The 25,568-nt window shown below is 43.0% G+C and overlaps 1 protein-coding gene across 4 annotated transcripts; it reads left to right on the top strand.

The window, feature by feature from the left end:
- The first annotated feature begins 3,124 nt into the window (after positions 1–3,124).
- etv1 (ETS variant transcription factor 1) lies at positions 3,125–25,085 on the top strand. 4 transcript variants are annotated; one of them, XM_070835151.1, is made up of 12 exons: positions 3,125–3,218; positions 3,734–3,824; positions 4,150–4,197; positions 8,831–8,884; positions 14,939–15,068; positions 16,318–16,506; positions 17,741–17,988; positions 20,407–20,475; positions 20,581–20,649; positions 20,762–20,931; positions 22,414–22,515; positions 23,525–25,085. In XM_070835151.1, exons 1-12 carry the CDS (start codon positions 3,174–3,176, stop codon positions 23,744–23,746), a joined length of 1,437 nt encoding a protein of 478 aa, XP_070691252.1. In that variant the 5' UTR covers positions 3,125–3,173; the 3' UTR covers positions 23,747–25,085. The 4 variants fall into 4 exon arrangements, with proteins under 4 accessions (XP_070691252.1, XP_070691251.1, XP_070691255.1 ...); XM_070835150.1 differs by having other exon boundaries at positions 20,404–20,475; XM_070835154.1 differs by lacking the exons at positions 3,125–3,218; positions 3,734–3,824; positions 4,150–4,197 and adding an exon at positions 4,684–4,964.
- Positions 25,086–25,568: the final 483 nt, after the last annotated feature.

Raw genomic sequence — 25,568 nt, 5'->3', positions numbered from 1 at the left:
GTAGAACAAAGGTAGTCCGACGCAGGGTGGGATGTGGGCCCTGGGTATGTTTCCAGCTGAACACTGATGATTTTGAAGGCCATGAAACATTAAAGTGTAATTATTTTCTTTTATCAGTTGAATCTCTCTCCTAAAACCTGCTGACTATCATATAATGTGTGATAAAGAGCTTTCTTGAAGGTCTCTGGAGGTGTCTTTACCTTTGACAGGTAAAGAAAATTCATCAATTCAACCCTACACAAAATAAATAACTGATAGAGAAACCTCAGGAGGAGCGACGGAGGAGAAATCCCTCCCCCCAGGACAGACTGAATGCAATGAATAGTGAATGTCCAGAGTGGACAGAAGTACCAGTGGTACAAACAGGGTTGTACAGGAGAGCCACGGGAGCTCGGCTCCTCTGAAGGAGACATGAGCTCCGTAGAAAGCCTCATTGGAGAAATGTATGGGGGAGCTCTAAGATATCATCATTTTGGTGCCACTGTTTTATTCTGTATGACATATATTCCCTAGATATATTTCTCTATATATTTAAGTTCCTGAAATAAATACTTCTTTGCACATAACAGTATCCTGTAATCTGTGTCTGATAAGCGTATTGCTATCTATCCGTGCGGTGACCTCACGGCGCAGTGACCTTTGGGTGTTGTGTAGCTGTTGGAAAAATTAAAACATTGCAATGGTGTGTACTTTTTCTGTGTCTTTGTTGTCCCAGGCTAAATATTGTTTGTATGAACTGAAATTAATTGATAATATATTTTAGCAAGCAGGTGGGTGCTTTTGTTTTCAGTGAACTTTGTAAAGCACTATGAGACACTCTGTTGTGATATTGGGCTATACAAATAAAAGGAAAAAAAAAAAAGTGTACATGCGTGCACGTGTGCAGTACCCTTCCACCCACCACCCCCCAAAAATAGGGCTCTACTGAAAGCCAGGGTGTCATTCAAACACTGAGTGAATTAGAATATTAAGGCTGCTCCGGTCAGTGAGTGCTGTAATGTCTGAGGGTCACTCATGGCGACAAAACAAAGACAAAACTCATCCAACTCCTCAGTTCCTCTCCGCTCCAGAGCTTTTTCACATCTTTCAACTCATTCCTTTGGTTTTACTTTATCTCCTGTATCATCTGCTGTTCTTAGCAGACAACGTTAGCGACTAGCTGCTGAACACAGAGGAGCATTTAGCTGCTAAAGAGCTAGAGATTTTCCTCAGGAGTTGGTGGAGACCAAAAACAGAGCAAAAGGAAGAGTGAACACTGGAATCACATTCGTGAGGAGGAAAGAACTAACATGTCTGCCGTGATGGGATTGGGGAATTGTGTGGAGTTTGGTTTACAGGTTTCCTGGAGACTTCTTGGTGGATTACAGGTAAACTATATTGAGTCAGAAACAAAGCCCAACATCAAAACACATCTCTTTACAATCTGTACATTTACCACGTCCTGTTTTTTTATACTCTCATTTCAAATAAGGAATAACTCCACGAAAAAAGAAAAAAAAAAAAACTTTATATGTGAGAATAAAGTGGAAGAAACCTCAGGAAGAGCAGCAGAGCAGTGAGTCCTCCTGCAGGACAGACAGACAGACTCATCATCTCATACACCTCTCCACACTGTACATTTATGTTCATAGTGTAAATATCTATTTATCATCACTACAATATATATTTATCTACTATTGCTTATTTTTCTACTGTTATTTCATTCCTTTTTCTTTTTCTTTCTATTATTGCTTATCTTGCTGCTGTAACATGTGAACCCCCCCCCCCCCCCCCCCCCCATGGAGGGAATCAATAAAAGTCTATCTAATCTAACAGATGAAACTTCAATAGTGGAACTGAAACTGAGACGCATAACGTCACTATTAACTAAGTTAAGACCATAGAAGTTATTATTAAGTGAAATAAGATCCAGAGAGGAAACAAGTAACAACATGAGCTCAGTAAATATTCTTCTCCCTTTAATAGCTCATAGCTGATGTGGCAGCATCATTGTGAATGAGGAAGATGCAGAAAAACAGCAACATTAAAACTTTTCCCACAGCAGCAGCTACAGGACAGGACGCCCTCCTCTTATTGGTGTGTGAGAAAGCGCTGTTTGGGTTTTTTTGGAAGCTGTCCTCAGTTTTGCCCGGTGACCTGTGCTTCGCTTCCAGGTCAGTGCCTCCTGCGCTCCCAACAAAGTATCCTTTACAGGGGAGGGAAGAGCTGGCGCTGCAGCAAGTCCCTCCGGGGGCTCCTCAAAACACAGTTACCATGGACACAAACTTGACCGGGAGAGGAGTGAGGAGTGTGTGTTTGTGTGTGTGTGTGTGTGTGTGTGTGTGTGTGTGTGTGTGTGTGTGTACACACTGCGTGCAACGAGGACGAGAGAGGGTAAGGACTGGACAGCGTGTGTGTGTGTGTGTGTTTGTATGTGTTTGTGGGGGGAGGGGAAGAGGTGGGGGGGGGGGGTGCGCAGGTGCAGTTTGCACGCTTGTAACTTTAAAAGCATGAAAAATGATGCACAAGTTTGGTGCCTGTTTTCTTCCATCGCTGCAACAACCAGTGAGTCCAAAGTGACAGAACAGACACTTTGTGTTGCTGTTGACTTGTGCGGTGCTCTCCGCCCGCAGCAGTGCGTGATTGACTGCCAGCAATCTGATCCAGTGAAAGACATTGACAACCAATAGGAAGCGGAGTGCGGCTTGTTTCCATGGGAGGCCCCGGGAGGCGATGCCAAGCCGCTAGAAAGCAACACAGAGAGCGGGGAGAAGCGCAGGCAGCAGCCGGGACTGTGGAGACCCTGCAGCCGCTCCGTGGCGCTCCGTGGTGAAAGTGAGGTCGCTAGGTAACCGCATGTCACTTTTTTCCTACTTCCTCTCTGCTTCACGAGTTTATTCTGTGCGGAAAACATGTCGGTGCGCCCTCCGGCTCGGTGCGCTCCCTCGCTTACGCACGACATTTGCAGACGGTCAACTTAACTTTCCAGCGTCGCCGGAGGTTATTGCCGCCGATTTCGGTGGCAAAACTGTAGCAGGAGGCTCCTGAAGTGTGCCTTAATAAATGTCCTCGGGGCGTGAGACCGTCACTCATGTCCTCTTTCTCTCTGCTTTCCATCCATCTCGCTTTCTGAAGGGGTGTCCGGACTTGAGACTTTGCAGATCGCTCGTCAGTTAAAGCCACAGCGTTGCAGGATGGATGGATTTCACGACCAGCAAGTGCCTTATTGTAACTCCACAGTGAGTGAGCATTGACCAGAAGAGAAAAAAACTAGAAAAAAAAAACTAGACGCAAGCCAGAAAACAGATGCAGATCTTTGACATAATCTTGAATATCTTTTATTGTTCTAATTATCTGCTCTTCCCTCTAACACTCTCAGCTCTGATCTCCTCTCTGTCTTCTCTCTCCTCTCCTGCTGCCAACGCTCGTTTCTCCCTCAGGGACCGTTTAAGTTTCATTTAATCATCAAAGATAAGCAGCTAAACAAGGTGCCCACTGCTATACACAGCCTTACTGCTTATGCACCATGTTACAGCTACTTAATTATATCTGAGCACAGGTGCCTTTGCGTGGGTTCAGGCTTTAGAAGTGTGTGGGGGGGCATCAATGAGTGGCTCATTGACCCTCTTCCATTTGCTCTCTCAGATGCACGTGAGCTGCAGCCAACAACAGAGTCACAACTCCAGCAAGGAAGAGAATAAATTGATTTGTGTTTCTTGTTTTTTTTTTGTTTTTTTTTTTTCCCCCCCCACAGAAGCTGCAAGAAAAGACAAGGAGCTGCCAGAGGCCAGCACATGACAGAAAGAGAAAATTCATTAAGTCCGACCTGGCTCTGGACACTGAAGGTAGGCAGAGGGCAGAGGGAGAAGTTAATTTCACGGCTCCTAAACATTTAGCAAAATTCAATTGGTTTGTGGCCACCTGCTCTGCTAACTACAGAATCTCAATTACAACACAGCGGCCTGTGATGATTCTCACAAGCCTCTGTCAGCGGTCAGAGACACAAATTGACTTGTTATTAGCCGCACACGTGCCCACTGAGCTCCAGTGGCTCTGACAGCACATCAGCCCGCCATAATGAACTCAGTTGTTTCTGATGCCTCTCCTGGGCTTTGACTGTGTTTTTAACTGCCTTCAAGCCTCGTTCTCTGCTTCGGTTCCCCCCTCCAGAGCTCTTCCAGGACCTCAGTCAGCTGCAGGAGACTTGGCTTGCAGAAGGTGAGTGTTTTAAATCTCGAGCAGAAAAAAAGGAGGAGAGATGGGTAAAAAAACGGATAGGGTTGTGAGGAGGGGGGAAAAAAGCTGCCTGGAGTTACTTGCCTAGCGTCGCAGTCCAATTAAAAGCCTGTGTGGAAGAGGCACCTTGTGTGTCATGCATACATTAGAGACTGTGAGCGAGGGGTCTTGAGGGAGACCGAGGAGGCTCTACCCAGAGAGTGTCATCACAAATTACCAGGAGAAGGCTCTCCGACGCTCACTGTCTCTACTGCTTTTGGCAGGAGCTAACGCGCTGCACGCCAGCCGCCGCCACCACCACCACCACCACCACCTCCACCTCCACCAGAGCTCTGCTGTAGCCTACCAGCTCTCTCTCTCTCTCTCTCTCTGTCTCTGTCTCTCACACTCACTCTCTCATCTGCTCTCTCTCTCTCTCTCTCTCTCTCTCAGCTTCCTCTCTGCACACCTCTCTATCTTCTCCAGCTGTACCACCACCTTGTCTTCTTCAATTTTATGTCTTGGCGGCAAAAAAAAAGAGAATGGATCTATAATTATTTTTTTTTTAATCGCAGACTTCCAAAACACCAGAATCAGTCTTTCAAAGCGACAATTGATTTTTTTCAAAATATTTATCATTTTCCTTGCCTTTTAATATATTTTTTTCTCTAATGGCAAGACTTGCTCATTGTGGTCTAACTGAGACGTGATGCTTCAGGATTTAAGTGCGAGTGTCCTCTTTCCACCGTGTCTGCAGCACCGAAGTTTTGGTTAGTGGTGAATACTGTTCCTCTTTTTTTTTTTTAATGTGCATGTGCATGTTCCACCTGCTTTCTTTGCCTGACTCTTGTATTTGCATCTCACTCAGATGTAACTTGCTTTGAATACCTCATGCAATCTGAAAGTTTCCGTGAGTGTCAGAGTGCGACTTTGGCGTTTTAGAGTTTTACAGTGAAAAGTAGGACGTTTTGAGAGTTATGGGAAAGTAGTTCCTGATTTGCTCTGTCAGTGTCAAACTAGAAATCCAGGCAGTGTGTGCAAGAAGTTGTGCAGCAAATGCACGAAATTGCTTGAAATTGGTGATGTAAACTAGTTTTTTCATGCATATAAATGTGATAAGTCAAACAAATTGCCCGCATTTTCCCTCGTAATGGGACAAAGCGGTGATTTAAAAATTAAGTTTGTAATAATAGTAACGGTAGATTGCATCTTCCCATTACTGCAAATACTGGTTTATTCACACAGTGTTATAGGAAAAAGAGAAATCTAATTATTTCATGTTAAAAGTTTGCATTCATTTATAAAAAAAAAAAAAACACCCCTTTGTCAAGTTTATGCGAAAAGTGCAGTGCTTTTGGGAAATCAGTTTTAATGTGTAAAATGACTGTGAGGTTTATTTTTTTAATCCTGTATTTAAAATTTGGATAATTACAAATTATGAGAACAGATCAACAGCGATTGTAAAATAAAAAAAAAAAGCACAATTGTGATTTAAAAAAAAAAAAGAAGTGTTATGCTGTTTTAATTTGTGTAACACAGTCAATTAGAATTTGCAATTTTCAGATGTTCTGCTTTAGTATCGTACTGCAGCACTGGAGCAATAAAAAGTCTGCTTCAACCTGTCAGCCAGAGCTCAGGTTGTAAAGCCATAATTCTAGTTATAAAGTAGAACTCTCAAGTGCACAGTATAATTGAATCAACTGAAAGACTTTTTTTTTTTAAGATAAGGATGGAATCGTAATACACCCCCTGGAAAAAGTGTCTGGAGAAATTTTAGCTCACACCCTTCACACAGGTGAATAAGACTCTCAATCATTTATAGGCTCCATCTATTCTTTAACACATTTGAAAATGCTCGCAGTGCTATCCAAAGCTTTTAAAAAATGAAAAGTATGCTTTGAAACAGATATTGGAGTAGTTGAGCCGACTGTGAGCAGCAGTTAGATTATGAGGTGGCGCGGCGCACACCGCAGGGCGTGTAAAAGAATAAGACACGATTTTAATATTTCAGTGAGAAAGTGAGAAAAGAGACGGTGGCGGCTGATAAGAGGTATTACTGTTAAGGATTACAGTTCTGCCTGTCATGGATCAATGTGGCGATGTACGCTTCCAGATTGTAGATTTAATGAATGACTTCCTGTCCATTAAGATGAAAAGGAATACCTCCCCATTTCTAAGATTTATTAGTTCAGGTAATTGGAACAAGAGGAGGAATTATGAGAGACAGACTGAATTTCCGACGAGGTTGAGGGGGTCCGTCAGCTGACAGGCATATGTCTGGCACCCACGAACCACTTCTGCCTCCGCCCCCGCCCAGGATTTTTGGACTTATTTAAGTACATGTCTTGCCAGGAAAAAAAGTGTCATTCTAAGGAGATTTTTCACTTCAAAATTTTTTTATTTATTTTTTTGCTAACAGCACGATTGTCTGTGAAATCACTGGTGGCAAACTGTTAAAATTGTTTAAAACTCCACCTCGGTGCACACAGAGCTGTCACAGATTCAGTCTCTCCTGCTCAGGCCTCAACTTTACAACTTCTCCCTTTTCGTCCTCCCTCCTTTTCTCCCCTCTGTCCTTCTCTTTTGTTTTTTTTTTTTTTGTTTTTTTGTTTTGTGAATGGCGGCAGGTTTCCAGCTCTGCCGTGCTCCCCAGGAGTTTGTTGCAGGGATCAGCTGGCTCATTCACAGACTGAGGCCGGTGACTCATCCGCCCTGTACTTCCTTTTGGACACAGACACACTGCTGCCTTCGCTCACTTTTGTTTAGTCCTGTTTTTGCCTCTCATCTCTCCCCTCTTTGTGGCTCTCTGAGTTCGGTCCTCTGAAGTTTCTGCAAGTTAGTTTGTGTTGCAATCAGGAGACGAGAGCTGTTTCTGAGCTCTACCCTCGCTGCAGTATTCTCCACTGTTGTGGTGGTTTGGCAGATTTAGAGTAAAGTGGTTTTGAGTACTGAAGGAAAAATATCTGATTAGAGACAAAGTGTCGAGGCCTTTTGATTATGATTTATCGTGCAAAACCTTTCCCTTGTATCTGCTTTTGATTGATATGTTATTCATATTTTCATGTCATGGCGAAGAATGCAACAAAGTGGATTAATACAGCGAGTAGCCCAAGTTGTTTTCCAGACCAGCCAGGCTAAAATACAGCTGTATTTAAAAGACTTGCATTCAGCAGAGTGTTTATAGCTTTCACTACAGCAGAATCCTGAGTGAAATCTTTTCTGTGTCTTTGTTTGCTGTTCTCTTCACCCGCTTGACATTGCAGGAAAATTTGGAGCAATTTCTCCTGTTGATCCGCTGTTTACTCTCCTCAATTCACACCTCTGGAAAGAAAAAAAAAACATCCCTGATCATATCAAGAGTGGCAAAGATAGAAAATCAGTGATTTTTTTTTTTTTTTTTTTTAAGATCTCTGGTCATGTGGAGACATGTTACTGATCCTGTGATAATGAGGATCCACCTCATTGTGTGTATAAATAGACGTGCTAATGACACATTTAAATCTTCTTTCGCCAGAGAGATTGGAACTTGAGGGACATGAAGAACTGTCACAGAGAGTAAATATGTGTGATATAAATATGTGCATGCCTAATTGGAGCTGGAGCAGAGCAGGCTTCATTATTTTAGCATTAGCCTGAGTGCAGGGGCGTTTGAGGCGCAGGTGAAGCACTGGAAGCTTTGGAACAGACCTAACTCGGTAGGTACAGGTGGATTCACCAGTAGGGAAGAAGCCAATTAGATACTGGTAACAATGGGTGTTTGGCTGCTGGCAAGGAGTGAGAGCCGAGGCTGCGGAGCAGTCAATGGACAAGGCGACCTCAGGAAGTGGAATTAGGAGATAGACGGTCACCTAAAGCAAAATATAATAATCCTTCACAGGCTGGCATTCGCTGGACATTTTTTTATTATTAATATTATGAAGCTATAGAAATCAGATTTCATTCAGACCAAATGATTAAATCTGAATCTGGTGCACTTGTTTTCCACAGAAATGAACCTGTTTTAAGAACTGCTTTATGTGAGTGTCTGCGTGTCGATAGAACACAGTGGAAGCAGATTGTTGCACTAGAAACGAGAAAAGTGAAGTTGATATTTATTTAAATTCACTTACAAGCCAGCATGAAAAGCCCTTGCTCAGGAAAATGGTAACGTTAACAAGTGCAGTTCCATGACAACGGGCTAATCCTCATCTGCTGAGGACCATTGTGTAATACGACTGAAGGCGATTGTTTGTCAAGTAAAATCCCATTTGATCCGTGACATTTTTTTATGAGTTCATTTTTTAATTTTTTTTTTTCAAAGGAAAATCTTAATTGTAATTTTTCTTGTCTGTCATGTAATAATAGTAAAAAGGATAAGATGGAGATTTTTTTTTTTTAGATTAAAACAAAAAAATAAACCCGGGCACCAAAACAACAAAGTACTCCTTGCACTGATTTCCTGTAAAACATATTTTTCGCAGCTGTGCTTTTTAACCGACAGCAGAAGCAAACAATGCTGGGATAGGCCAAGCTAATATCCCAGGAGACTGTTTGCCAGAGGAGGGTATTGGACTGTAGAGAGCTGTGATCAATGCTGCGTTCTCCATCAACATCAGAGACAATCATTCCCTTTCTTCTTCTCTGCTTGTGTCTTCAGCTCAAGTTCCCGACAATGACGAGCAGTTCGTTCCAGACTTCCAGACTGAAAACTGTGAGTAAGAGACCACGTCGCTCTTTCTCTCTGTCTTTGTGTGTTGGTGCATGAGTTAGTGCTCGTGTTTGGGTGTGTATCAACATCTGTGGTGTGTTTTTTTTTTTTTTTTTGTTCCCCACTTGTCTCTACTGGTGTGTTTGTACTCGGGGAGAGTGCATGTGGCGGTGGGTGTTTTTCCGTGTCTCTCAGCACCCTCACCTTTGCACACACAAGTGCTCTCTGGAGAGATGCAGCAGTCTTGCGGGTCTGCAGACAGGTGCATGGGTGGGGGGGTGTCTCTCCCTCCCTCCCTCCCTCCCTCTCTCTCTCTCTCTCTCTCCTTCTCTACCTGTGTCTTTATACCTGTCTCTTCCTTCCTTCTGTTGCTCATGTAACTCTCACCACCACTATTATTGCACTGATTTATTTGCATAAACATCAAAATATTGTGGCAGATTTTTTTTAGGAGGTTGAAGTGATATTTTTATATCCAGGGAGGCCAAACTACTGTCAAATGATGGCTGTTTTGAATTTTTTTTGGGATAAAATCTTTAAAAAAATGCCCCCAGATGACCTTTTCCTCGAAGTGCTTTTTCTGCAAACCATCCAGTGTGGTTAGATTTTCTAAATCAGGCTGTGTAATATTAGTTAGGACTACATTTATCCTCTTCAGTTGAAGGCTTGTTGGCCTTCTGGTACACTCCTCAATCTTCAGTGGGGATTTTGTTTCTAAGAATACTCCCTAAAAGTTTGTTAAAAAAAAAAAGAAAAGAAAAGAATCCACCACCCGACCTGAGCTGATTCTACGCTTGCAGTAACAAGGACGAGGTAGTTAGTTGCACTTCACCTGGTTGTGCACGGTGGTTGCACATGGTGACTGGTGACTTGGCACGGCCCACTTCTGGAGGAAGTAGTGCCAAGGTGGGGACAGAAATGGAGTGAGTGGAGCTCAGTGGGACCCGGAGCGAGCACATGTCTTTCAGATGAGCCAAAACGCCCATGAAACTGTGAGAAAAGACACAAAAACGAGTCTTTCCCTACAGCATGTCCTCGACGCCCTTTAACCTGGAAACAAAGTTGAGCAAAATGCAGAGTGAGAATATTTAACCAGAACAAAGAGGAAAGGTTGCATGTGATATTTGCGTTGGCAGCCTTTTAGTCTCACAGTGGATTGTAAGATCTTAGCAGATGAAGAAAACATTTGGGTAAGATTAAGCAGAAATGGGTCTGGCATTAAGTTAGATCATAAAGCTTTTAACTCCTAGTGAGCCAGATGACAGGCTGAGATCCTCCAGCAGGTTTCTGTCGGTTGCTTAGATTAATAACCGAAGTGGGGCGGGTCTTTGTTTTCTCTCTCTTTTTTTTTTTTTTTATCGTCAGTTCTCCCACATCTTGAAACTACGAACCTGAGGAGCTCAGGCTGACGAGAGCACTTTTATGTGTTCAAAAGGATGTCTTGCTTTTTATGTTACAAACTTCATACATGCCTTTAAATGTGGCATCCTGATTTTACAACATTTGTTTTTTCATTGTTGTAAAATAGTCTGAAAGTCTATAGAATATTCCCAATAAATGTATATGTTTAGAGGCATTTTTTTTTTTCTTTTGCAACTGCTGCTCCCTAAGACTGAACAAAGACAACCTTAGATCAAGCAAATCATAGTTTTGAAGCTGTAAACAACAATTGAAATATTTTCCCTCTCAATTCCCCTGTCCATTCATCTGACCTGGTGTAGTGTTGTTCAGAATGCACAACAGCAAAACTAAAAACCAGACCCCTGGATGTGAATCAGCTTACCCTTAAATCCAAGATATAGGAGTGGTGTGGCGTGCAGTAGAGAACCAGAGGTCACCGAGACTGTCCTGTTGTCCTTCAGAGGTAGCCAGGGTGGGTGGCCACGGTGGCAGGAGACTGCTGACCATCTGAATTGTCCTGTTGGCAAACCTGCAGCAGACTGGAGAGACACTAACAGATGGCGAGAGGGTGAGGGCACCGTGGTTGGGCGCTCGAGCAGGCATCCCAGCCGGCAGCTCTCCCATATGGGTTTCACCGAGTGGAGAGATGGAGGGACAGTCGGTGAGATAGAGAGATGGAGATGGAGAGAGATGTAGGTAAAAGTTGCATGAGAGGAGACTGGAGGGGGTGAGGTGGGGGTGGGGGGGGTGAACAGGACATCGAGCACTGTAAGGGTGGCAGTAATTTAGTACAATTAGTAAATCGTATTATACTATATTCTCTCACAAAAAGACCTAAACCAACAGTAAAGTGATGCTACTAACAAGCACTGTTCACACCGTCGCGCTGGGTGACGTGTTCCTGTATCACAGTGAAAACACACTGTAGCTTATTTTGAGTCAATCCCAAATCCGCTGCAGAAAATAGTTCTCAACACATCTATCGTATCGTCCTCTTTGAGTTGTCATTGCTAAAAACTAACTGTTTTAGGAGCTTGTATAGCCTTAATAATAAATGAAACAATATGCTTGTGACCTGTTTTTAAAGAATCACAGTATGAGTGAGCTTGGGGCCGTAACAACGTAAAGAACTGTTGTGTTTATTTAATCTTTTCAAGAAATTTGTTGAAAATAAGAAAAATATAAACAGCAATCTTATCTTTATCTTTATATATTTACTGAACAATTCGGCTTAAGTGTGGCACTTGGCTACGTTACAAAATCCATTGCAGTCTAAATTTTGAGCATGCCTTTGATTGTAGCATAGTTAGCGTCATTTATGTAGTTGTGTTGCTAAGCCTGTGTTTGCTATCTGTGCTAACTAGTTGGTAGCATTAGCAAAACAGACCATAATAGTGTAGCTACAAGAGCATTTCTTTCATAATGAAATGTTGTGACGGGCTTTTAATGAAATGCAGATTCTCATTCTTTGGAAACTGAATGCTTTAAAATATACAAAAAAGTGTTGAACTCAGACAGAAAAAAAGAAAAAGCACTCCTAATGTTAGTCGGTACTCTTGCTATGTTTTGAAAGAGCTCATTTTTATTTGTACGTAAATGGATTTTTGCACAGGTAGTTTGACATCAGCTTAAATTACGGCAATGGTAGAGCAACATTATTTCTAGATTTTTATATGTTTTGTTATTCTGTTCAGTTGACAGAATGAGTATTAACAAAAAAAAAAACAACAAAAAGCACAAAAGCTCAAAGAAAAAGAAAAGAAACCGCGTTGAGGAGTACTGTAGTGTCAAAGACTGGATCATTTTTGAAATCCCTTTCCCAAAGTGTTATTTTATATTTCCATGGCCTCAGATTTATCACCTCTCGAGAAGCTATGGCAGTTGCCCTCAATGTCGACTTCACACTCTCCATCCATGCAGCACAGAAGCAGCATGTGAGCGGCCTCGAAGCAAAAGTGTCCTCAGGCTGGAGGAGGAGAAGGAGAATTTTCTTTGTCTTCAAACTCCAACACAGATGCTTACCATTAGCATAACTTAGCAGGGAACGAAGGAGTAGAGGAGGTGTAAAATGAGGCCACACGTTACCAGCAGATCTGAGCCTCCATCATTTAACAGCAAAGGCGAGCACCTACAGTAGGTGAAAATGGAATGGAAGGTTTTTCGCTGTTGCCAAAAGACCTGTATTTTTTTATGAATGGACTGGAGAAATATCTGCCAAACGTAGGCTCTGGTTCTGCCAAAACACACAATTTGTACCTGAGAATACACAACGTTTGGGGCCAAGAGTTCTTTGATAATGTACCAAGAAGACTGCTAGAGAAATGGTGGCTAAAATTAAATGATTAGAACCACATTTTGTAGGAAAATTAAATAAATCTTGATCACCAAATCTTTTGTAACATGTATAACAGCAAAAAAAAGAAATAATAATAATAGTGTTTTACAGTATGTGACCACATTGTTTTTTTCCCCAAAGCACAGATTTCTATTGATTCAAGACTCCAAAGACCAAAGAAAATTGCGGAATATTTGAGTTAATGGCACACAAATAAAACAAAACATTTGCATTCAAAATAGACCCAGTAATTGTTCTAACTGCTTTTTTCTTTTTAACACCCTACCATCTCAGTTAATCAATATGTAGATAATGAGAGCAATCAAGCAGTGATGGGCATGACATTCTGGACTATAAAGGAAGTCTCTGTTTTAGTCAGAGGCAATGCCCTCGCTATTGATTTGTGTACCTTGGCACCCCACTGACGAAATCTATTGTGACATTTCCATTTCTAATTTAAGGCCCTGAGCTGCAGCACACGTGAGGCCATTGTTAACAGCTGATGTGATCCTCACGGTTAAACAAAGCATTTTTAAAGTTATTACTCTACTTTATTACTATTCTTATGTAAAGTGAATGTAGTTGATTCCGTGTTAAATGAAAGCAAGAAGCCTTCACAATCAGGTGAGCTGCAAACCAGAAGTCACGGAGGGCAAAACTCAGAAGAAGAAAATAAATGTATGTTTATTGTGGGCGGTAATTAAAGTGACACTGATGGTGATTTCAACAGGCAAAACTAAGGTATTGTTTTGACTCCGTAAGCCCTTAACGAGGCTCTGCCATGCCAGCGTCGTCAAAGGTCTCCCCTCAGGAAGTGTCTCTTTGACCTCCGATCGATGACCTGGAAAGGTCAGGCCCCCAGCGAGGGCTGCGAACAACCCCTGAGCTTTGTCATGCCGGGCCCGTGTGGCCCGTCCCCCAGGGGTTCTGCTGTGCGTCAGATGGGGTGTTGGCAGATCGACCCCTGCTCGTACGGCAGCTGTCAGTCAGCCGTGAGAAAACTCCCCAAAACATCCTCCTCTCTCAGCTCATGTAGCCTTGAAGACCTTCCTGACTGTGGCTGTATTTAAAACAATAATATTCCCAAAGCACAGATTTGAGCCTTTTGGGTCATCGAATGTCTAATTGTTTGTACTTTGGTTGAACCAGGAGTTGATGGATTTCCTTTTTCTATTCATAATTCCAGGCTTTGCTTTGCTTTTAGCTCAAAGTCTGAAACGTCAGTCAAAAACCGTCCCCTTCAGCCATGACTGCACTCTCTCCCCTGTGCGATAGAGAGCTGTGGGCTGGTTTCGCCGCTGCTTCGTGTGCCGTCGCGGTGAGACGGCGATCGGCAGAGCAACCCGAGCCTGACTTCATTCTGACTGACTGGGTTTTCGTCAGAAGCGCAGCCAATTGGATTAGCGTTGATCATGACTCGAGATGATGGGATGTTAATCAGGACTGATCAGGCACTTAACAGCCTCTCAGATGCACCAGGCTCAATGTGGGGCCATAGGTAGAGAGCACAGCCCCCCCCCCCTCAGATCAATGAGTCCCGTTGTTGTCGTCTGGATGGTATTGACAGCCAGCTGAAAGCAGATAGAGCATTTACAGGAGCATCGCCGCACACCCAGTTTTATGATTGTCATATTTCACTAACAGAGTCCCTGTCAGGAAAAGGCCGAAGAAATGAGATTTGAAGTGAGTTGTTCGTATAAGTGATGGTCTTAGTTGTCAAATCCATCGGTGGACGGGCGCTTTGTCTTTTAACTCTAATTTGTCCGTCATGAATTCTCTTAATCGGAGACAGCCTGACACACATTCACACAGGTGCACACATTGGTGTCTGCACTGGTTGTTTACATGTGGTCGATGCTGTAACACACACAAGGGTGTTAGACAGCTTTGTCCTTGGTTAAATGCTGGATAATAGACAGTCACATCACCCACTGCAGGTACATGAAGGCAGTGATTAGAACCACAAGCATAAAGAGTAAAGTATTAATTTCCTCTCTTGATGTTCTTTGTGAAAGATGTGGTATGCCTGAAGTCAGAGGTGGTGGCTCAACCTGACATAAATAACTGCTAATCCTGAGAAACAATAATAATTGAAGTTGACTGAGTGAATTTTTCAGTCAGTGTAAATGCTGCAAAAATGCTGAACACTAAAAAAGAGAAAAAAAAAAACATCAGCAACTTTGTCAAAAAACCTCATTTGCACATGCTCTCGAAGCCCACACTATGTGATGCCTAACAAGTTACTATTTGATGGGAGGTGGTTCTTTGTCACTCAGCATCTTAATTAGTTTTTCTCCATCTTTCTTCCTCTCTGGGTGCAGTGGCTTTCCACGGACTGCAGCTGAAGATCAAGAGGGAGCTTCACAGCCCGTGTTCAGAGCTGAGCTCCACCTGTAGTCAGGAACGGCCCTTCAAACTCCAGTATGGAGAGAAGTGCCCGTACAACGTCAGGTGGGCACCGCACCACACAGACTGAACACCTAGAATGTCCTTCCAACAGACTTTGAATATCCCTCTGAAGGACAGCAACATTAAAAAACTAATTAAAAGCACAGCCACCATTATTAGCTTCATGAAAATGTATGGCAAAGTAAATCAAAGTCTTTTTATGTTTCACACTGTGACCGAGCATCGGTTTATTTCAGGCATGTTGAATGATAAACTTTAGTTTTTTTTTTAATTATTAATTAATTAATAATTATTGCAAAACATTTTTTGTATAGTTCACCCACATATGTATTATATTCTTTATTCATCTGAAAACTACTTTTGCAGAAACTTACTAAACGTTTCAATCAAATGAACCAGAAACTGCAGACTTCTCTCATCTCAAAGCATCTTGTCACAAGTAAAGTCATGTTGAATGTATTTATTTTTTATTTTTTCACTTCTAAATGCACTTGAACCGATTTGATTTGTAATACACGACATTCGTTTTTACTTGCATGCTCATATATAATGACCTTGAATGCGGAGAGTCGTCTTGAAAAACTGTCTTTCATGAGTGGTGAATCATATGTGTGATTCATTCGCTCACCTGGTGACAGAAAAAGCAAAGTCTAACATTTGGCAAGGCTTCACTTTATATCAAAACCTCCACAGTGTACGCCAAGAGGTGGTGAGATGGTCCTTAATATATCCATTGAAACAAGTCAGCATGTGTCTGAGCTCATATTTGATTTGAAAAAGGACTCTTTGGAAGGACGAATTTGTTGCTAACAAAACAGGTCCATAATCACACAGTGAGTAAAAGATATTTAGATAAAAAGAGCAAAAGCAACACTCACAGTTTCAGTCGGCCATGTTTCTCTCTGGTGCAGCAGAATGTTGGAAAGTAAAGTAACATAAAGTAAAATAACAAAAGAAGATGTCATTTTTTTCTAACATATCAGTGCTCCATATTATTGAAATAAAAATAAAAGAGCCAATGTTTTTTTTTTTTTATTGATTTCTCCTTATTTTTTCTTTTAATTTCCCTAATATCTTTTTTTCTTTTTCATCTGTAGTATCCTCCAAATTTAAGCAGCAATAATATATGATCTGGATTTTCCTTTGGGTCACGTGTCCTTGACAGAAACACACACACCCAAAGCGTACGAGCGACAGAATCTGACGCACACGTTTGGTTAAAGCCTTATTAACTGGCGCTACCACAGAAGCATGTTTGGTTCTTGTCTCATGGCCGCCTGTTTTCCCACAGTGCCTATGAGCAGAAGCAGCCTGCAGGAATGAAGCCCTCCAGCCCAGTGACACCCCCCTGTAGCACCCCTGTGTCCCCCCTCCATCATGCCTCACCCACGGCGGCCCCGACGCCCAAACCAGACAGGACCTACACCCACATACCGCCCTCGCAGCCGCTCCCTGACAGCGCCTACTCTATGGACCACAGGTACTGCAGCCCACAGCTTTTTACATTTCCATCCCATTTACATTGGGGGGTGGGGGGTGGGGGGGGTGCTCAGAACAGATTCTAATGAGGTCACAGAGTTTTTGTTACAGTAGAATCTCATTGGTTGAGTGAATGTTCAATGGGAGGAGCCAACAAACTGCAGCGATTAGGAGCAGCTTATATCTAAAAACTAAACTCAAAATACTGAAAAACTAATATCTAAAATGACTGTGTGTAGAACCCCTGGTCTCAGAGCTGTGGTGCTTTCTGGCCTGTGATTCCTTAAAATAAAACAAGTTCCCATCACTTGCTTCTACTGTGTTTAGGAGTTATTACCATATCCAACAGTTTTTTCTGGTCCTGTTGAATAATTTTAGAAGTCAGAAGGAAAAAAGAAGACGTTAGAGGAAAGTCTAGAGGGTCCACATTTTTGTTTTCTGTTCTCCCGTCCTGTTACTCATGTCATGACCCCCCCAGGGTGGAGGTACCACTGCCTCTGGAGCTTTCTTATTCAGATGAGCTAGAATGGCTGGATCAGTCCTTTTCCACTGGTACCAGTGTGTTCATACAGTAGGATGTACAGCAGCTGTGTTTCTTTCATTATAGTCACAGTTTGCTGTAATCAGAGACTGTATTTTAGGAAAATTTGACCAATAACTTCATGTTTTTTAGGTTCTCTGTTCTGCTTTTCCTGCTTAATTTTGTCAAATGGTCACCTTTCTAATGTCATTTGTGCACAGAGGTTCATTCTTGACCTTTGGGAACAGCACATGCAACAAAATGATCTGATCCTTTCAGAGCTTTCGACTACTGCTTATTCAGTCCATTGACAGAAAAAGAATCAGCTATTTTGATAATCAGTTAATCATTTTTTTCACACAAAAATTGTCAAGAATTGTCTAGTTTGTCTTATGTGGTAGTTAAGTGGATATTTGGGTTTTTTTTGGACAAATAACAATCTGAAGGTGTCGGGAATTTGTGATGAGCATTTTCTGATATTTTGTAGACCAACAGATTCATCAACTAATGAATTAATTAATTAATGAATAATATTTTCAACAACCTCTCATAGTCTTTAACAAACTTCTATGTATCTAATGACTTATGTAAGTCAGATAATGTAATATGCTTTATATTCTCCTCTGTTGGGATTCATTGTCATCAGGGTCACAGTAAACATAATAAAGTTTCTGGCTGATAATGAATCCACTGATTTTGCGCCCCCCCCCCTCAGATTTCGCCGCCAGCTCTCAGAGCCGTGCCACTCGTTCCCCTCCCCGCCGACAATGGCTCGGGACAGTCGGCCCATCTATCACAGGCAGATGTCAGAGCCCAACATCCCGTTCCCTCCTCAAGGCTTCAAGCAGGAGTATCCCGACCCCCTGTTCGAGCACCCTGCCATGATGGGGGCTCCGCTACCCCACACATACCCCCCCACCATGATGATCAAGCAGGAGCCGAGGGACTTCACCTATGACTCAGGTGAGAGATTTGAAAAAGTGCTGTTGTGTGGGTGTTTGTGTGTCACCTTGAGCTGCTCTGGTGAGTGAAAGAGCCATGAAGCCTCTTTTTGCTGCTGGAGCGTTATCATTTGAGGAATGAGGGAAGACATGGGAGGAGGGGCTGGCGTTTATTGAATTTGCCCATTATTAGGGCAGGGGATCTGGTTGGGCCGGGTGTCTGCGCCGGTCACCATTTCCTGTGGTGCTCTAATAGAAAAAGAGGGGGGCGATGCCTGGTCACAATCCAAAATCCGCCCTCCCACGCCTGTCCGCTCCCTTTAGTTGGAGAGTAAAGGGACCTAATCATCAGCCCGCGGCCTCTGCAGAGCCCGAGGCTACACCAGGGCATGAATGAACATACGCCGGACTGCCGGGTTCATTCACAAGGCGGACGGAGAGGACCCAGGAGAGTCTGTGTGACCAGTCAGGGAGAAAAGCAGCCTCTTCCCAGTTCTAGAAAAACACTGTAGGCCTCGCTCGGGTCTCCATCACGTTACACTGTCTTTGTGTTCCTAACAGCCAAGCCAAGACACTGATTATTGGTGTGTTTGTGCCATCGATATGTTGAGTTTCACAACCGTGTAGCTTCCAAATACTAATTAACAGCACAGAATGACTTTAGAAGAAAACACGGGCTTCATTGCAAAAACTCTTCATTTGATTTTTTATCAATTATTTTATCTAAAAAGGGCAAAAGATGATCCCGTAGACCAAAGTGATGTCTTCAATTTGTTTTCTGCAGCCGACCTTCTAAAACCAAATGATATTTAATGATGACAAATCAGCAAAGTCTCCCATTTTAGAAGACTGAGCCAGCAAACGGTTGACATTTTTGCAGGATGCATTTTTTTTAAACACTTAATCAATCAACAAAGTTGTCGTCCATTCGTTTTCTGACGGTAGGCTGAGCTTTTAGTTTTTTGTTTCAACTCCAGTCAGGATGTTAGATTTCCCTGACTTATAGTAAAAGAGAGTTCAGTTCTGAGCTTGCTGTCATTACAAGCAGCCAGCGGAACACGCTGTAAAGGGCAGAGGACACAGTAAAGATTAGACAGAGGGGGCATGTTTTGGTTAATAGTCCTGCCAGTGTTGTGTCCACTACTGTACTGCACTGTGCATCCATGACGGAGCATCAGAGTGAATTTATTAGCAGCCACGGTGGAGCTTGGTGACTGGAGCAGGCCTGTTGGAAAGGATGGGAGGGGAGCTGGTAATTTCATTAGCAGCAATTTCCTCTACAAGCCCATTACTTTGATGAAGTTCAGAGAAATGTTTATGGGCCCAAATGAAGGGCCTCGGTCTGTTTATTGAACATTCACTTTGTAACCTGTTTGGCCGTTTTTCTGATCACAAGCCACGACCGTGATGTCTGTGTTGTGGGAGGTTCTGACATATACAGTAAATGAATCAATTTGGACGGTGTAAAGTGAACACAGGCTCCTGTCCAGAAGTAAGTCTCACCCAGTAGGAGCAAAATCTTTCAACAAAATGATATTTTTGATACAGAAACACAAAGGTTCCTGCTAAAGATCAGGGAATCTAGGACAAGATAAGGCAAAGAGAACCCCCTGTGGATATTAGAAAGGTCTTGGCTTGTAGTTTACCTTGCTACAATATACAAGAAATAGGCAAAAAAGTTTGGAGTGGTGAAAGTAGTACTCGTATCTTTTACTTAATAATACCACAGTGCAAAAATACTCTGTAACAAGTAAAGATCCTAGATTGCATTCAAAGTCAAAACTTGACTCTGCAAAGTAAAAATTGTGCAGCACTTGAGTAAACGTACTCACATTTGCTAAATCTTGACTGGTTAATATGTGACATCTCCTTTCTCCATCTGAGCCCCACCTACTTCAAACCCATTAGAAGAGCTCAGAGAAAAATAGAAAAGCAGAATTCTCTCACGTGAAATTGCCCAAACTGTTTTTTGTGTATTCGTGTTGGATTCAGCCAATCAACTCAGAGCCTGATTGAGAAAATCCCATTTTTAGGGCCTTTAAGACAAAGATAGCTGTATTAAGCTAACGTGCTGCAGCCACAAGAATGTGTAGTTTTCATCTGAGCGAGTGTGTAAAAGCTTCATCTCGGGCCCTCGCATTATGACAAAACTTACATCATGCCAGCTTGTGTATTCACACGAGCGCCGTGTTTTATTCGGTAGTAAATCTTCCTCTGAGTGGGGACGCTCGGAGCGTGTATTAGCAGTGTGATATAGTGAGCTCGCCTGTGGCTGGGAGCCATTGCGATGCCGGTGCCGGAGGGCATATTCTTTAATCAGAGCCAGTGGTGCATTGAGTGAACAGGCTTTGACTGCTCTCAGATAACTGAGATAGTGTTCTTAATGCTGCCTTCGGGCCCTTTAACACCCACTCTCCCATTCTTGCCCGGCTTTCAGCAGAAGTGCCTAGCTGCCATTCTGTCTACTTACGGCAAGACGGCTATCTGGCTCACACTAACAGGACTGAAGGTACCCACGATGATTCGAGTGAATGTTGTGATGGTGCACTTTGGATCCTCGCTGGATATCATATCAAACACCCCCCCCCCCCCCCTTTTCCCTCTTGTTTTACAGGTTGCATGTTTGACAAAGTGGTGAGGCATTTCTACGACGATACCTGCGTGGTGCCTGAAAAGGTTGAAGGTGAGTCCTCCCCGGGTGCAATGAGTACTTTTGCGTAGTTGCGCTGAAAAGCCCCTCCGTGTGTCGTCACGTCGAGGAACCACACAGCAATGGTGTGTCATGTGTCCTGCAGGCGACATCAAGCAGGAGTCGGGCCTCTACCGGGAGGGCCCGTCGTACCAGCGCAGAGGCTCGCTGCAGCTCTGGCAGTTCCTGGTGGCTCTGCTGGACGACCCGTCCAACTCCCACTTCATTGCCTGGACCGGTCGCGGCATGGAGTTCAAGCTCATCGAGCCAGAGGAGGTGAACGATCTGTCACATATACTATCTTTGATATTTATAATAATAACCACCTAAAACACAGAATACAAGCAAGAAACTAATAAACAGCTCAAATTTTATATTTAATTCTTCTAATTCTTTTTTTTTTCCACACATATATTTGACTCCTTTGATTCCTCATGTATTGTCTAAACCATTAGCTGATTAACCAGAAAATAATCAGCAATTTCTAGCTGCTCAAATCAACGTTTTAGGTTTTGAGTTGTTGGTCTGATAAAACCAGCATTTTCAAGATGTCAGCTTCGGCTCTGGGAAATAACAATGATCATTTTCCACTTTTTATATACTTTAAAATAATCATTTAAATATGAAATAATCAACACTATTATTGAAAATGAAAATAATGGTTAGTTGTAGCTCTGTCTCAGAGAAAATGTCTGTCACAGCTACATTTTCCACAAAACTAAAACAGGTTGTGTGATACACCCAGGCACATACAGGATGTATGAATAATATTCTCTGATCTTGAGGTGGTCCTGTCAGTCCTACATTTGCCATAATAGTTTGTTTTTTTTTATCTTGTACTCGACCACATCCATCCAGCTGACCCTTGAGGCCCGCCCCTGCTAAATATTTCACAGGACACATTCCTAAAAATATAACCCATGTTGACGGTTGGGCCTTTTGAAATGGAAACAGGGGCCGGTTCTGTGTGCGGCGCCCACATCACACTCAGTGGGGCTCAGTCACTGTTGCTCACTGTTCACTGGGGGATGGAGGAGGATGCAGAAGCGCAGGCGGGGGGTGGGAGTGGAGAATGAAGGAGATAGAGGGGTACCTGGCAGCCGTCCACGCAGCCCGACGGCGTCTAGAGGCGCGGGCCAGCTGCAGCTAACAGGGGGGCCCATTCATGCCATCAGGTGACCAAACATACTCGCTCTGGGGCGCTGCAGACAAACGTTAGCTGGGAGCTTCTCCCTTTTCACCGGGCAGGTGAAGCATGTCAGTGAGAGAAGACAGCACATCCACTGATGTTCTCTTTTTTTTTTTTTTTTTTTTTATGAAGAGACGCTAGAAAACCGAAAGTAGGTGAATAAAAGGAGACAGAGAGAAAGGGGAGAGAGGAGAAACAGAGTAAATACTGCAGAGGAGAAGCTGAGGAGAGCACCGTGGGGCTGTGGGTTTGGACTGCGAGGCCGGGTGGTGGGTGGTCTGGTAGACAGGTGCTGTAACATCTGCTGCCTCCTCCGCTGGGTGTGTGACAAGCTCCTAATGAACACATCCCTGGTCAGGTCTGCTCAGGCTGGACGCACTCTAATTACTGTTATTAGGAAAATATGGATTAATAAGTTAGTTTAGCATTTCAGCTGCCGCAACACTCTTTGTCAGGAAATCAGGTCGACCGTGCGTGTTCGTGTCAGACGCTTCTGCATTTTGGCATCCCGCTCTCTGCTTGTGTTTACTGACTCCGTCTCCGTGTTGTTTTATCCGTGTGGTGCGAAGGTGGCGCGTCGGTGGGGGATACAGAAGAATCGACCAGCGATGAATTACGACAAGCTCAGCCGATCGTTGCGCTACTACTACGAGAAGGGAATCATGCAAAAGGTAAAAGAAACGTGTAATAAAAAGTAAAAAGTACATTTACAACATTAAAGGAGATCCAAACCTCTGTTCAGTCTTTGCTACTATGTGCTGGACAGACTGTGAGGACATGTTTGGAGCCCATACACACAGTAACAGCCTGATACCACCTATGTTAACGGAGGGGCACGTGCTGACTCCCCTCCCCACAACAGCTCACATACGGAGGTGGAGCATCTCGAACATGGTGACCTGATGAAGCACTGGAACCCTTTTTGTGTGCAGTTTATACTTAAATAGTGTGTTATTCCCCTCTGTGATCTTGGATGATTGGAGATGACGCAGAGATGACTTCCTGCTTCTTGGTATCTTCACTGTTTTTGCAGTATACAAAACATATCAGCACACTTGCCTGTTTTGAAACTTAAGATGTCAATCAAACTGCACCTTAAAACATCACAGTTCTACTTAACAAAGAGACAGCACAGTGTTTTTCCAAAAATGTCATAGTTTTTTGTTTTCCGAGGTGTTCCTGGAGCTGTTTCGCCACCATCAACAATTATTTTTTCTACGTGTGAGCAGCTCCTTTATTTAATTTGCACAATGCATTGTGGGTGAACACTAGAAATTACGTTTTTGTTTTTGTTTTTTCGTTCTTATTCGGTTGATTTCCCAGTGCGAGTACACCACCCACTCAAAACCTGCTCGGAGTTGGTCTGTAGTGCAGATCTGGGACACAGCTGATCTCGCTGACTGAGTTAAACCTCAATGGGGAACCAGAGAATTACAGCACTTAGCTTTCCTTCTAAGCCACCTTCTTCAACGTTCAGATCGACTTTGACATTAGCCCATAAATATTAACAGATGGAAGAGAGGTTAGAGTCTACATGTTTTAAAGATGAGGTTTTGTGTTAGACAAGAGAATGTCCCTCCCCGTTTACCGTCTCTATCAAATAAAAGGGCCTAAAAACACAATATTGGGACCATGTTCCAGCGCCCCGCTCATTTCTCATCTCATCCCATCTCCGTCCAGGTGGCCGGCGAGAGATACGTCTACAAGTTTGTGTGCGACCCCGAGGCCTTGTTCTCCATGGCGTTTCCTGACAATCAGCGGCCGGTGCTGAAGACAGACATGGAGCGGCAGATCAACGAGGAGGACACGGTGCCGCTGTCACACTTTGACGAAAACATGGCCTACGTACAGGAGGGGCCCTACTGCCAGCCGCACCCCTACAGCGAGGGCTATGTTTATTAACGCCAGCCCCACACACACAAACACACACCTCCTCTCTCCCCTCCCCCGCCTCCTCTGTCCATACACCTGAGACTGCCATGTCCTCTAATTCATAGTCGCTCTGGGAATAAGACTGAACACACACATGCAGCAGCGGACCTTTCCTCTCTCTCTCTCTCTCTCTCTCTCTCTCTCTCTCTGACACACACACACACCCTCTTTTTTGCTCTTTCTGACGTCCAAGCCGCACAGTGGGATGGAGAGTGCACTTTATGGACAGGAACGGCGCGGCGTTGACCTGCCAGGGGCTAGCTATGTGGTTGGCTTTACCGCTGTCTGTTTGTACATTAATGTGGGAATCATTCTGTTTGTTGGTTTTGTTTTTTTTGTTTTTTTTTCTAATCTTATGTTTTTGAGCATGTGGCGCCCCTGTGAGACAGGACTCAATCTATGAACACCCAAGGACTGGATCTTGGACTTCCCTGCAGAGGAAACGGTCTCGTGCGCAGCAAGTCGAAGGACGATCACTTTTGTTGGGCTGTCCTTTAGTCGCCCCCCAACAGCCATCCTGTACTCTCATGCTCATTTAAGTGAATACTGGCAACGTATTGTAACGATACTTTTATGGTGAAGTGACATGATTATAGACTTGAAAACGTAATGTGATAATAAAAGAGACATTTAGCGACCATCAGTGAGAACTGCCTCACCACCAGTTTGAGCACAGCACCTCTTGTCTGTCAACGACCTCTGCCCCTCGTCCAATCAAACTGTAGATCTCATCATGTAGGTGTTTTTGCTGTAACGACGTAAACATAACGATCATCCTCCCAACGGCTGGATAAACCTCGCGGGTTAGTGAAGACGAGCCTTCGGCACACGAGGACGCACTCCGATTGTACGGATGAAAATACTCTCTCTCTGCATCACATGTGAACGGCCGGTGTTTAGGGTATCAATAAAGCTACGGGCCGCTGTAAAATAACTCATTCACTGTAAACAGCAGTTCTCCTTTGTATTCTGAAGTACATCAAAGCAGCAGTCATTCCTTTGTCATACAGGTGTTCAGTTTTTCATTGAAAAGCAGATGAAAGTGTATGTACAGCTAAAGTGGAAACAGCAATCAGTCGACACATTCAGGATATTATTTGCATCCCAGAGTAAAAAAAAAAAAAAGACAGAAGTGATTTGATTGGCTTAAACAATAAAAAGCTAAAAAAAAAAAAAAAAAAAATGAAACATAAAGTCAAATATTTCACTGATTTTGTTGTTTTTGTTCTGTTTTGTTCCAGGTGAACATGAGGTGTATATTTTGCTTCAAACCCGTTGCTTTGCCATCGATAGGGTTGCTTTTTTTTTTTTGGTTTTAAGAAAAAAAAAAAGGTATAAGAAATATTTAGAGTTTTATAATGTGATGAAAAAAATTCATGTTATAACAAAAATAGTGTTCCATTGTATAATCAGGTAAACGCACATTTTGTTGCTGCTTCAAGTTGTAAGTGTATTTTTTAGTCTCAAAAAAAAGAAAAAGAAGAAGAAGCTGCAGTTATGGCCTGCTGGATTTCTCTCTTTTTATTTTGACTTTGTTTTTTCATTTGTTTTTGTTCCATTTGAGCTTTAAAAAAAAAAAAAAAAGAATCTGGTCAGTCTGAATTTTGTTTCTGGAGGTTCACTTGTGTGGAATGAGATCGGCAATAGTAAAAATTCTGTAATAAAATGGTTCTGAAAAACAACGTTATCACCACTTTTACCTAATTGATCATTACACACAAGTGCTGTTGTTAAGAACTGCAGTGTTCCCTCTCTAGCTATCGCTCACATATAATAGAAAATGAAATCCTGT

This window comes from Pempheris klunzingeri, chromosome 8, assembly GCF_042242105.1.
Source record: "Pempheris klunzingeri isolate RE-2024b chromosome 8, fPemKlu1.hap1, whole genome shotgun sequence".
Taxonomy (NCBI): domain Eukaryota; kingdom Metazoa; phylum Chordata; class Actinopteri; order Acropomatiformes; family Pempheridae; genus Pempheris; species Pempheris klunzingeri.
The sequence above is the reverse complement of the archived record's forward strand: the minus strand, read 5'-3'. Positions and strand labels throughout refer to the sequence as shown.